The 13,563-nt window shown below is 40.1% G+C and overlaps 1 protein-coding gene across 5 annotated transcripts in view; it reads left to right on the forward strand.

The window, feature by feature from the left end:
* Positions 1–11,169, forward strand: part of CLXN (calaxin) — a 20,740-nt gene extending 9,571 nt beyond the window's left edge. For 2 of the 5 annotated variants that reach the window (XM_032758447.2, XM_032758449.2), the window contains 2 exons: positions 1,282–1,367; positions 1,449–1,776. In XM_032758447.2, coding sequence (XP_032614338.1) covers positions 1,282–1,341 — 60 coding nt within the window. In that variant the 3' untranslated portion in view covers positions 1,342–1,367; positions 1,449–1,776. Of the gene's footprint in view, positions 1–1,281; positions 1,777–9,573 lie in introns of those variants that run through there. The other 3 variants (XM_032758446.2, XM_032758448.2, XM_032758450.2) reach the window with 2 other exon arrangements.
* The last annotated feature ends 2,394 nt before the right edge of the window (positions 11,170–13,563 follow it).

The raw sequence follows: 13,563 nt of genomic DNA on the forward strand, positions 1-13,563 counted from the left end.
TGGGTAGATAGATGGATGGATGAGTGGATGGATGGGTGGATGGGGTGGGTGGGTGTATGGATGGATGGATGGAGTGGGTGGGTAGATGGATGGGTGGATGGATGAATGGATGAGGCGGATGGATGGGTGAGGTGGGTGGGTGGGTCTCAGAAGTGTCAGATGGGGAGCTCTGGATCTCTCCATCTCCTCAGGAGCTATTTCATCATTTACCTTTATCTTTATACCACATCTTCAATCTCTTCCCTTCCCATTAGAATTTTATTATTTATTTATTTATTTAGACGGAGTTTCACTCTTGTTGCCCAGGCTGGAGTGCAATGGCACAATCTCAGCTCACGGCAACCTCCGCCTCCCAGGTTCAAGTGATTCTCCTGCCTCAGCCTCCCGAGTAGCTGGGATTAGAGGCATGCGCCACCACGCCTGGCTAATTTTATATTTTTTAGTAGAGACGGGGTTTCTCCATGTTGGTCAGGCTGGGCTCGGACTCCCGACCTCAAGTGATCTGTTCGCCTCAGCCTCCCAAAGTGCTGGGATTACAGGCGTGAGCCACTGCGCCCGGCTCCCATTAGAATTTTAAAAGATTCAAAACTGTCCCATCTGAAAAGCAAAATGAAAGAATGAGAGAAAGAAGGAAAGAAAAGGAGAGAACTTACCTTAATTTCACACTTATTACTTCTATTTCTTATATAATGGCTTTCCTTCTCAAAGCCTAGCTTCTTGAAAGAATTGTCCAGATGTAATACCTAACTACTATCACTTCTTCCCATCTACCCCTGAATCTGCTATTGCAAGGTCACCCTCCCACCTTGTGAATAAATCCCTTGAATGCTCTTGGCTTCTTACCTTACTGAACCACATCCCCCTCACCCTCGGTTCTCAGTACAGCCTTCCTGCTCCAGAGAGTGCCTCGTTCCCAACCAAGGCCTGGCTGTGCCTTGATTGTTCCTACTGGACTCCCATAGTCCACCATGGGCCTTTCCCTACCATAGCCCATGCAGCCCTCACTGATTCTTGCCAGTTTCTGGCCAGTCTCTGCCACCAGGCTGGAGACTTTTGGAGAGTTGGATCAATTGGTCTTGCTCATCATTGTGGCCACATAACTGAGCACTGTGTTTTGAGTGTAGTCATGAGATCTGTGAATGAAATGAATGAACACCAGAAGTTCTCGATGCCCACTCACCCTCAGTTTTCCTGTCTCTACACTAAGGAGACATACAGAATATTTTGTGTTGTTCTACCTTTTTTGGAAATTTATACTAAATTGCGTACCTTTTTTTACAGAGCCAGATGGAATTTGAAGCTCAAGTATTCAAAGATCCAAATGAATTCAATGATATGTGAATATCTAAATGTCTATATTGTCTCAAGTGAGTAAAAAAGGAGGCACATACGTATTGCTTATTTTTTCTATTTAGTTCAGAAAAATGATGTTGAATTGTGTGTTTCAGGGTGAAGATTAGGTTCACTTATGTATATCATTTAACATCACTGTAAGATGCAATTAAAATAGATGGAAGACAAGAAGTCCCTTATTAGATGATGGGTTTGGCAAGACAGTTAACTTTTCTATAGATATTTTGTCACATAGACTGTCGAAGCACATAACTGGCATAAAACCTTTGGGTTCATTAAATGAATAGAGAGATTACGTAATTATGAATTGTTAATACAAATATTCTGCATGTCAGAAAGAAGCTGAGTGTACACTGAAAAATCATTGAAACTACTGGATTTCCTTTGAAACAATAAATAATGAAGATGGCAACAAAAGAATAAGAGTATTCTCTTATTGAGCATTGAAACGCCTTTCTGGTAGGCATTGAGGGAGATCTAGAGAGATGAAAGATACATGGAAATCATATTACATTGAAATGTCGTATGACTTGCATTATTGTTTGAGGCTTTGGCTAAATAACCTTACTGATTGTAAGCACCTGAAGGCAAGGGTTTTATCCACCACATCTTTGTCTGCCATAGCATTTAGTCCTCTGCATACAATGGGCTGTCCATAATTACTGTAGATTGGACTGAAAACCAAAAAGTACCACAAGATAAATGCAAACTCTTGGTGAGCAGAGGGAGAACATGTACTGAGTTTCTTAGGTTTCATGGCTAATGCATTGGCACAGCTTTCAGTGTATCCCTGCAGTCCTTCCAGATAGTCCCTGCCCCATGCATTGCAGATGGTTGCCAAAGCCCCCCTCTGTCCTGGCACCCAGTGTTCCTCCATCCTGCCTCCACGTATTACCCCCTTGCCACTGCCTGAGTGTACCATAGTGTCTCCATCCCCCCACTGCCTGGAGTTCCCCTTGTGTACCCCCTTTTCAGGGCACGTCCTAACTGTGCCCTGCTGGCTGTGACCTCCTGAAGACAGACCTGGCTTCTCCCTGCATCCGGCTCCCCAGCACGTGCTGTGGGCATCCTGAGAAGCCTGAGAAAGACAGGGCCAGGTTAGGCTTGGGTGAGCTGCTTTCTGCCTTCTTGGTACACACAGTAAGCAGTGGAGAGGCGTGTTACACCGTATCTGTTCTATCCTCATCTAAATACTGAGAGGCTAGTTGGGATAGTAAATCTTTCTTACTACATATGCATTAAGTTTAAGTAAAAGAGAATATTATGTGGAAAAAATGCACTGTTACTAATAAATGGAATAAACAGATCCATGAAATAAAAGGAAACATATTTTACTGTCCAAGTTTTTTTATATTTTAGATTCTTACACAGATGGACTTTGACACAATTTTTCTATTTGCAGTAAATATAAATAATGCAGCACACAATGCTTTTCTATCTTTATTGAGGGATAATTGACAATTTAAAACTGTATATATTTAAGGTATACGACTTGATGTTTTTATATTTGTATGCATTGTGAAGTAATCACCACAGTCAAGTTAATTAACACATACACCACCTCACATAGTTACCATTTTTCTTTTTGTGTGTGTTAGCCACCCTTAGAGCAAATTTCAAATATATAATACTCTTAACTATAGTCACATTGCTGTTTATTACATCTCCAGAACTTATTCATCTTTCATAACTGAAATCTTGTAGTCTTTTACCAACATCCCCCCATTTTGCCCCACCCTACTATCCCCAGCCCTTGAAAACTACCATTCTACTCTCTCCTGCTATGAGTTTTGCCCTTTTAGGTCCCTCTTATAAGTGAGAACATGCAGTATTTGTTTTTTTCTGTGTCTGGCTTATTTCAATTAGCATAATATCCTCTAGGTTCATCCGTGTTGTTGGAAATGACATAATTTCCTTCTTTTTAAAAGCAGAAAGATATTTCATTTGTGTGTGTGTGTGTGTGTGTGTGTGTGTGTAATGGGGAGACAGGGACACTATGATGCACTTAGGCAGTGGCATGAGGCGAAATGTGGAGTTAGGGTGGAGGGATACTGGGTGCCAGGACAGGGGGGGCTTTGGCAACCAACTGCAATGCATGGGGCAGTGATTGCCTGGAAGGACTCTAGGGATACACTGAAAACTGTGCCATGTGTATATACACACACACGTATACATATATGTAATTCATATATTCATTTATTCATTGACAGTTATTTGGGTAGTTTCCATATCATGGCTACTGTGACTACACTGAAATAAACATAAGGACACAGATTTCTCTTCATGAGACTGATTTTATTTTCTTTGGTTGTATACCTTAGAAGTGGTATTTCTGGATCAAATGGTAGTCCCACTTTTAATTTTGTGAAGAGTCTCTATACTGCTTTCTATACTAGCTGTATCAATTTGCATTCCCACCAGTAATTTACAGGATTCTCTTTTCTCCATATCCTTGTCAGCCCTTGTTATCATTTATCCTAGTGATAATGGCCTCTGTAAGAGGGGATATCTGATTCTGGTTTTGATCTGCATTTACCTGATCACTTTTTCATAGACCTGTTGATCATTGCTATTATCTTTGAAAAATGTGTAGTCAGGTTCTTTGCACATTTCTAAATCAGGTTTTGGGGGGTTTATGTTTGTTTGGTTTTTGTTGTTGCTATTGAGTTGTAGGTGTTTCTTATATATTTTAGACATTAACCACTTAGCAAATATATGATTTGCAAATATTTTCTCCAGTGGTTGCCTTTTCACTGTTCATTATTTCCTTTTCTGTGCAGATTTGTTTTTAAGTTTAATTCAATCCCACTTATTTTTGCTGCCTATGTTTTTGTCATCATATCCAAAAATCATTGCCCAGACTAATGTCATGAAGCTTTTCTTCTGTGTTGTCTTCTAATAGGTTTACAGCTGCAAGTCAACATTTAAGTCTTTAATCCACTTTGAGTTGATTTTTGTATATGTTGTGAGATGGGGTCCAATTTCATTCTTTTGATGTGCAAATCCAATTGTCCCAACACCATTTTGTGAAGAGACTCTCCTTTCCCTGTTGTGTATTCTTGGCACCTTTCTGGAAGATCAGTTGACTGTAGATGCTTGGATTTATTTTAGGCCTGTCTTGTGTTCCATTGGTCTATATGTTTGTTTTTATGCCAGTACCAAGCTGTTTTGATTACTAAAGCAGTGTATTTTGAAATCAGGAAGTATGATGTCTTCAGCTTTGTTCCTCTTGCTCAGGATTGCTTTGGCTATTTAGGGTCTTTGCTCGTTCCATATGAATTTTAGGATTGTTTTTTCTCTTTCTGTGAAGAATGCCATTGGGATTTTGATAAGGATTGTATTGAATCCGTACATCACTTTGGGTAGTATGAACATTTTAATAATATAAATTCTTCCAGTTCATGAATATGAGATGCCCTTTTATTGGTCTGTATTTTCTTTAATTTCCTTCATCATTGCCTCTATAATTTTCAGTGTATAAGACTTTCACCTCTTTGGTTAAGTTTATTACTATTTTTTATTTTTTTGCTGCTATTAGGAATGAGTCTTTTATTAATTTTTACAGCTTATTTGTGGGTATAAACATAATTGATTTTTGTAAGTTGATTTCGTGTCCTGCAGCTTTATGAAATTCACTTATTTGTTCTAACAGTGTGTTGTTGTTGCTGTTGTTGTTGCTGTTGTTGTTGTTGTCATTTTTGTGTTTGTAGGGTTTTCTACATATATGATGATGATATTTCAAAATGGAGGCAATTTTACTCCTTCCTCTCTAACTTGGATGCTTTATTGGGGGAACCTGCCCCCAATATTTCAATGTAGGTTCTTTCTATTTTCCGTAAGTGTTGGCCGGCTGAGAAATAAAGAGAGACAGTACAAAGAGAGGAATTTTACAGCTGGGCCACTGGGGGTGACATCACATATCAGTATGACCATGATGCCCACCTGAGTCTCAGACCAGCAAGTTTTTATTAAGGGTTTCAAAAGGGGAGGGGCTGCAAGAATAGGGAGTAGGTACAAAATCACATGCTTCAAAGGGCAAAAAGCAGAACTACTAATAAGAGTCTAACAAAGATCACATGCTTCTGAGGGAATAGGACAAAGGAAAAAAGCAGAACCATTGATAAGGGTCTATGTTCAGCAGTGCACGTATTGTCTTGATAAACATCTTAAACAACAGAAAATGGGGTTCCAGAGCAGAGAACCCGTCTGACCACAAATTGACCAGGGCGGAGTTTTTTCCCCACCCTAGTAAGCCTGAGGGTACTGCAGGAGACCAGGGCGTATCTCAGTCCTTATCTCAACTGCACAAGACAGACATTCCCAGAGCGGCCATTTATAGACCTTCCCCCAGGAATGCATTCCTTCCCCAGGGTATTAATATTCCTTGCTAGAAAAAGAACTTAGTGATACGTTCCCTACTTGCATGTCTATTTATAGGCTGTCTGCAAGAAGAAAAATATGGCTCTTTTTGCCCGACCCCGCAGGCAGTCAGACCTTATTGGTTGTCTTCCCTTGTTCCCTAAAAATCGCTGTTATTCTGTTCTTTTTCAAGGTGCATTGAAATCATATTGTTCAAACACACGTTTTACAATTAATTTGTACAGTTAACACAATTATCACAGTGGTCCTGAGCTGATGTACATCTTCAGCTTACAAAGATAACAGGATTTAAGAGATTAAAGTAAAGACAGGCATAAGAAATTATGAAAGTATTATTTGGGAACTGATAAATGTCCCTGAAATCTTCATAATTTATGTTCCACTGCCACAGCTCTAGCCGGTCCCTCCATTCAGGGTCCCTGACTTCCCACAACAATGCTTTAACTTCTTTTACTTGTCTAATTGCTTTGGCTAGAACTTCCAGTACTATGTTAAATAGAAATGGCAAGAATGAGCACCATTTCTACCAGATATTTGACAGAAAGTTTTTTTATTTTAACGATGATGTTAGCTGTGGGCTTTTCATACATGGCCTTTCTTGTGTTGAGGTAAGTTCCTGGTGTACTTATTTTATTCAGAGATTTCATCATGAATGGTTGTCGAACTTTGTTAAATGCTTTATTTCTGCATCTGTTGAGATGATAGTGAGGTTGCTTTCCTTTTTGTGATTGTGTTGTATCACATTAATTGATTTGCATATGCTGAAGCATCTTTGCATCCCAGGGATGAATTCCACCTGGTCATGGCATTATGATCTTTTTAATGCACGGTTGAATTCAGTTCACTAGTATTCTGTTGAAGATTTTTGTTCCAATGTTCATCAGGGATATCGGCCTGTAGTTTTCTTTTCTTGTGCTATTATTGTCTGATTTGGAATCAAGTTGACACTGGCCTCAAGAAAGGAGTTTTTGAAAGTGTGCCCTTTTTTTCCATTTTTTTAGAGGAGTTTAAAAAATAAAAGAATTGGTATTCATTCTTCTTAGTATGTTGGGTAGAATTCACCTAGAAAGCCACCTGGTCTGGACCTTTCTTTGTTAGGAACTTTCTGATTACTGATTCAGTCTCCTTACTTGTTATTGGCCTGTTCAGGCTTTCTGTTTCTTCCTAATTCAGTTTGGTAGGTTATATATTTCTAGGAATTTATCCATTTCTTCTGTTATCCAATTTGGGCATAGTAATTTTTCATTGCCTTTTATGATCATTTTTATTTCTGAAGCATCCATTGTAATGGCTCCTCTTTCATTTATGATTTTGAGTCTTTTTTTTTCTTAGTCTGCCCAGGTGTTTGTCAATTTTGTTTATCTTTTCAAAAAACCAAGTCTTAGTTTTGTTAATGTTTTTCTGTTCCCTATTTATTTCTGCTTTTATCTTTGTTACTTCTTTCCTTCTGCTAACTTTGGGCTTAGTTTGTTCTTTTCTTCTGGTTTTTTGAGGTGTATAGTTAGGTTTTTTTTACCTGAGATCTCTATTCTTTTTTAATGTAGACATTTATCATTGTAAACTTTCCTCAATACTACTTTTGCTGCATTGTATAAGTTTTGTGTTGTGTTTTTGTTTTTGTTTGTCTTGAGATAATTTTTAAATTCCCTTTGATTTCCTCTTTGAACAAATAGCTGTTCAAAAATGTGTGTTTACTTTCTATATATTTGTGAATTTGCCCATTTTCTTACTGTTATTGATTTCTAGTTTCATTCTGTTACTGTTGGAAAAGATACTTGTAATGATTTCAGTGTTCTTAAATTTGTTAAGATTTGTTTTGTTACCTAACATGATCTAATCTTACATGTATGCTTGAGAAGATTGTATTCTTTTGTTGTTGGATAGAAAGTTCTGTACATGTCTGTTAGGTCTTTTCATCCATAGTGTTGTGCAAGTCATCTGTTTACTGATTTTCCGTCTGGATGTTTTATCCATTATTGTAAGTGGGATATTAAAATACCTTACTATTACCATATTGCTATAAATTTATTCATTGAGATCTGTCAATATTTGCTTTATATACTTTAGGTGCTCTAATATTGGTTGCATGTATATTTAAAACTATTATATGTGCCTGTTGAATTGACCATTTCTCAGTCCTTTGTCTTAAGATAACTTTTTACTTAATACTTCTTTTATCTGATATAAGCATAATCACCCCTGCTTTCTTTTGGTTGCCATTTGCATGGAATATCTTTTTCCATCCTTTAACTTTCCTCCTATATGCGCCTTTAAATTTAAAGCAAGTCTCTTGTGGACAGCATGTTGCTGGATCTTTCTAAAATCTGTTCAACCACTCTATGCCTTTTGGTTGGGCAGCTTAATCTATAATCATTTAAAGCAACCATTAATAGCTATGTACCTATTATTGCCATTTTGTTTTCTGTTTGGCAGTTGTTTTCTCTTTGATTTGATGATGTTTTGTAATGATTGATTTTGGGTTTTTTGTGTATATATCAATTATAGGGGTTTTGGTAGTTATTTCAAGGCTTGCATAAAATATCTTGTCTATTTTAAGCTGATAACAATTTACCTTTGATCATACACAAAAACTATACTTTTAATCCTCCCACACATTTTATGTTCTTGTAATCACTTTGCTTCTTTGTACATTGTGTGTCTCTTACTAAATGTTTGTCTTTTAACTTTTATGTTAGGGTTAACAGTAATATACATACTACAGTGTTGCATTATTCTGTATTTGTCTACATATTTATCTTTACCAATGAAGTTTATGCTTTCATGTGTTTTCATGTTGCTGCTTACCATGTTTTTATTTCAAATTGAAGAGCTCTCTACCATTTTTGTAAGTGAGGTTTAGTTGTAACAAACTTCCTGTTTTTGTTTATTTGGGAAAGACTTGATTGCTCCCTTTTTAAAGTATAATTTTGCAGGTATAGTATTCTTGATTGGCAGGGTTTTTTTATTTTCTCTCAGTACTTTGAATTTGTTATCTCACTCTTCCCTGGTCTACAGGGTTTTTGCTGAGAAATCCACTGATAGTCTTAACCACATTGCCTTATATGTGATGTCACTTTTCTCTTGCTGCTTTCAAAATGCTCTTTGTTCTTGACTTCTGACAATTTGATTATAATGTATCTCATTGTACCCTTCTTTGGGTTGACCCTATTTTTAGGCCCTTTGTGTTTCTTTTATTTATTTATTTTTTTTTAGATGTAGTTTCACTCTTGTTGCCCAGGCTGGAGTGCAATGGTGCGATCTCGGCTCACTGCAACCTCTGCCTCCCGGATTCAAGTGATTCTCCTGCCTCAGCCTCCCAAGTAGCTGGGATTACAGGCACGTGCCACCATGCCCGGCTAATTTTGTATTTTTAGTAGATACAGGGTTTCTCCATGTTGGTCAGGCTGGTCCTTTGCATTTCTTTAATCTGGGCGTTCATTTCTCTCCCAAGATTTGGGAAGTTTTCAGCCATTAATTATTTAAGTAAAATTCCGGACTCTCTTCTCCTTCTGATACTTTCACAATGCATATATTGGTTCACTTGATTATGGCCCATAAATCCTGTAGGGTTTCGTCATTCTTTTTTATTTTTTTTTCCTTTTTCTCCCCTGACTGGATAATCTCAAATGACCTGTCTTCAGATTCACAGATTCCTCCTTCTGCTTCATTGAATCTGTTCTTAAGGCTGGCTGTCTGTTGCATTTTCAGTTTCATTCATTGTACTTATCAGCTCCAGAAATTCTGGGTTTTTTAATGACTTTCATCTCCTTGTTGAACTTACAGTTTTGTTCATGTGTTGTTTTCCTGATTGAGTTGTCTGAGGTCGTGTTCTCTTGAAAGATGACAACGTGCTAGCAGACCTCGCTGGCTCCTGGCACCTCCTTGGCCTTGAAGTCCACCCTGTCCGTGCTTGAGGAGCCCTTCATCCTGCCACTGCACTGTGGAAGCCCCTCTCTGGGCAGGCCTAGGCCAGAGCCGGCTCTCTCTGCTTGTGGGGAGGTGTGGAGGGAGAGACGCAGGCTGGAACCGGGGCTGCGCGTGGCACCTAAGGGCCTGCACGAGTTCCGGGTGGGCACCGGCTCAGCGGGCCTGCACTCGGAGCGGCCAGCCCTGGGCAGTGAGGGGCTTAGCACCCAGGCCAACAGCTGCGTAGGGTGCGCCGGGTCTCCCAGCACTGCCGGCCCACCCGAGCAGCGCTAGAAAATTCTCACCAGGCCTCAGCTGCCTCCCCAAGGGGCAGGGCGCGGGACCTGCAGCCCGCCATGCCCCAGCCCAGCCCCGACCTGCCCCGGTGGGCTCCTGCTCCGCCCGAACCTCCCCGACGGGCTCCGCCCCCTGCTCTGCAGCGCCTGGTCCCATGGACTGCCCAAGGGCTGAGGAGTGCAGGTGTGCGGCTTACAGCTTACTAGGCTTCTTTAAACCAATCATTTTGAATTCTTTGTCAGGAAATTCAAGGATTTCCATTTCCTTGGGGTTGGTTACTGGAAAATCAGTCATGTTTCATTGGTTTTATATGTTTCTTGTAGCTTTGCATTTATATCTACACACGAAGGAGCAGTCACCTCTTCCACACTTTTATGGGCTGGCTTTGGTGGGGAAAGACCTTCACCTATTGGTGGGTATGAAGGCACCAGCTGGGGTGTGACAGCTCTGGCTCCAGGTGGATACAACTTGGAATCTGGGCAGCTTAATCAGCTGGAGTCAGCATCAGTGAAGACTGTGGGCACCATCAGTCATAAAAACTGTGGGTGTCCATGATGGTGACAAAAGCTGCTGGGGTCCTCAGGGGTGAAGGCTGCTGGACTTCTGCTCTCCTTTTTCCCCACAGAGAGAGGTCACAGACAAAACGATCTCCTTTGTTGCCAAGCTATGCCAGGGTAGAAGATGAGGTGATGCAGATAAAACGCTTCCAACACTTTTATATACAGCTGTCCTTGGTTTGGGGGTGCTTTAATGGGTTCCTGCAGTTTCTTCATTGTACTCTGGAGTATTCCCAGAGCTATTTTTGTTGGCAAGTAGCTGTTAAATTCTTGCTTTTATTGGGGAGACAAGAGCTGGGATCTCCTAGTGTATCATCTTGCTGATATTATTTGTCTGCTTTTAATTTTTTAACTAATTTTTCTGATTACAAAGTAATTGAGGTTCTCTGAAGAATATTTCAGATATTTAGGAAATTTTAAAATAAGATGAAAATATCGATTAATATTCTGGTGTAAATCCTTCCAGACTTTTACAATACATTTGTAAGTGCACCTACATTTTTGCAAAGAGAATACTGTATTTTTCAGATGATCACATTGAAAATGCACTTTTGTCTTGGTGTACTACTATTTTGTGAACACTTTTTGAGGTCATTATTTGTCTGTAGCTTGACTTGTAATGGCTGCCTGGTATTCCATCATGACTGACTTTATTAAACCACTTTCCTGCCATTGACATGTCAGATGTTTCCACATTTTTGCTATTATAAATAATTCTAATACTGAACACCCCCTGTAGATAAACCTTTTCACATAACACAGTGCTTACTTTCTTGGAGTAAGTTTGTAAAAGTAGAATTGTTGGGTTAGAGTCTCTGCATAATTCTGAGATTTCTAGCACATGTTGCCAGATCACTCATCAGGAAAGGCTTCCAACTGAACTGCCGTCCCCAATGTATGAGACTCCCTTTCCCTGCAATATACATTCTTTTAATTTCCTTACCAGTATCATGGACCATCGTGAGCATGATTTTAATTTATCATTTAAAGTACTAATCTTAGACACCTGTACCTAAACTTTTTACTGTATGTTGAGTATATACTGACCTCCATATGAATAACCCTCTTTTATTACTTGACATTATTTAAACCTAAAAGATGTTAACAACAAAAAACCTAAATAATTTTAATCCAGCTTAAGATGATCATGGCACTTGACTGTAAGAATTCATAAGCTCTGTTCAAGAGCCTCTCAATATATCTAGAACACGTCTCCTCTGCTGTTCATCATAAACTGCCCAAATCACTTCTTTGTGCTGCAATATCTAGATTGATGGATTCTCTTAATTTCACTACCGTACCAACTCAGAAATGACTGTAACACTGAAAATTCACTCACCACATAGTAAGGGTATCTGAATACCCTTGGGGTAGCTTAAAGGAAGAGCTGTCTCTCCCCTCTTGTCCATTCTATGCCCTCACCTCCCGACTGCTAGGCTTGGCCTGACTTTTCTCCCTGCTAAGTACAGCCAACCTGACTGACCTTGGTCTTTGCCTGGGTTTGCAGGGGGCTGGGTTAAGACTGTGGATGAACAGTTATAATTTAGAGGATTAGCGATAGCCTTCCTCCAACTGGCTCCTCTCATTGGCTTCCCCTTCTCCTCCCAGCACTCTGTGTGGAGTACCAGAAAGCCAGGCTAGGCCTGTTTAGGAGAGGTAGACATCACCTCACAAGCAGCACGGAGAAATTCTATTTGGGAAACAATTAAGTGTTTTTTATTTTTTATTTTTTTAACTACAGGATTTTAAAACCACCACTGAAAACTGGTAGTCCTGCATTCTTAACCTGTAAATATCTCTGTGTACAAGACTGCACTTGTAAGAAACCAGGCCTGCAATTGCTTGCACCATAAAATCATCCAAAACATTCACTAAGTTCCTACTTTGTGCAACACCATGAGGTTTAATAGATTCTAAGTCGGTTGTCCCTGCCCTAACCCCATTCACCGTGTAAAGTGATAATTCCATGTGCCGCTTGTGTCGTCATCTGTCACTGCTTGGATTCATGTTAATAGCACCTCTCCTGCCTCCCCCCACAAAGTTACATCATTTATATTAAAGAAGGTTGTTAAAGGGGATTCAAATCAATTACTTTGAAACTATGAAGACAATCACCTGGAGAAAGTTCCTTTGAGCTGCTCTGTAACTCCTGCGCTTTTCCTGACCCTGTGTCTTATCTCAGGGGGCCGTTTCCTCCCAGAGTCACCTCTGACGCTCGCCCAGTCGTTCACAGCTAGTGGTTAGTTCTCACCAAGTGCAACCAAGGGAGGATTGGGAATTGCATTAGACATAGAGAGACTACAAAAGATACATAATAAAATAGAAATTTAACCCACATATACATTAATTACAATTTAGCAAGTTGTGAGGATGGTTTGGTAATATTTCCAAAAGAGGCAGAAGTAATAGATCTGCATTTTCTGATGGAGTGACTGCCCTCTCTGTCAGAGATTGAGGCAGATGCTGTCTTGCAGTATTTTCCAGTCTAAGTTGCCATTGAGGGAGAAGCCCTCCCAAACAGGTAGCAAGTAAATCAAAGCACACTTCTCACAGATATATCTCAAGTAAACTTGCTCAGTTTCTTTCTTTTTCTTTTTCTTTCTTTTTTTTTGACAGAGGAGTCTTACTCTGTCGCCCAAGCTGGCACGGTCTCGGCTCACTGCAACCTCCGCCTCCCAGGTTCAAGCGATTCTCCTACCTCAGCCTCCTGAGTAGCTAGGATTACAGACACACACCACCATGTCCAGCTAATTTTTTGTACTTTTAGTAGAGGCAGGGTTTCACCATGTTGGTCAGGCTGGTCTCAAACTCCTGACTTCGTGATCTGCCCTCCTCGGCCTCCCAAAGTGCTGAGATTACAGGTGTGAGCCACCGCACCCAGCCAAACTTTCTCAGTTTCGTGGGAAAGTAATAAAGGCAGGAAATCTAACGGAGGCATCCTGAATGAGGCTGGGCACACATCTGCATTTGAAGTGCCTTTATCGGTATCACCGCCCGGGCAGCAGCTCACTGACCCAGCTCCACCATTTGTCATTTGTGGCTTTCTGTGGACCTCAAGCCTGCTACCTGA

This window comes from Hylobates moloch, unplaced genomic scaffold (genome assembly GCF_009828535.3).
Source record: "Hylobates moloch isolate HMO894 unplaced genomic scaffold, HMol_V3 SCAFFOLD_9, whole genome shotgun sequence".
In the NCBI taxonomy this organism is placed as follows: domain Eukaryota; kingdom Metazoa; phylum Chordata; class Mammalia; order Primates; family Hylobatidae; genus Hylobates; species Hylobates moloch.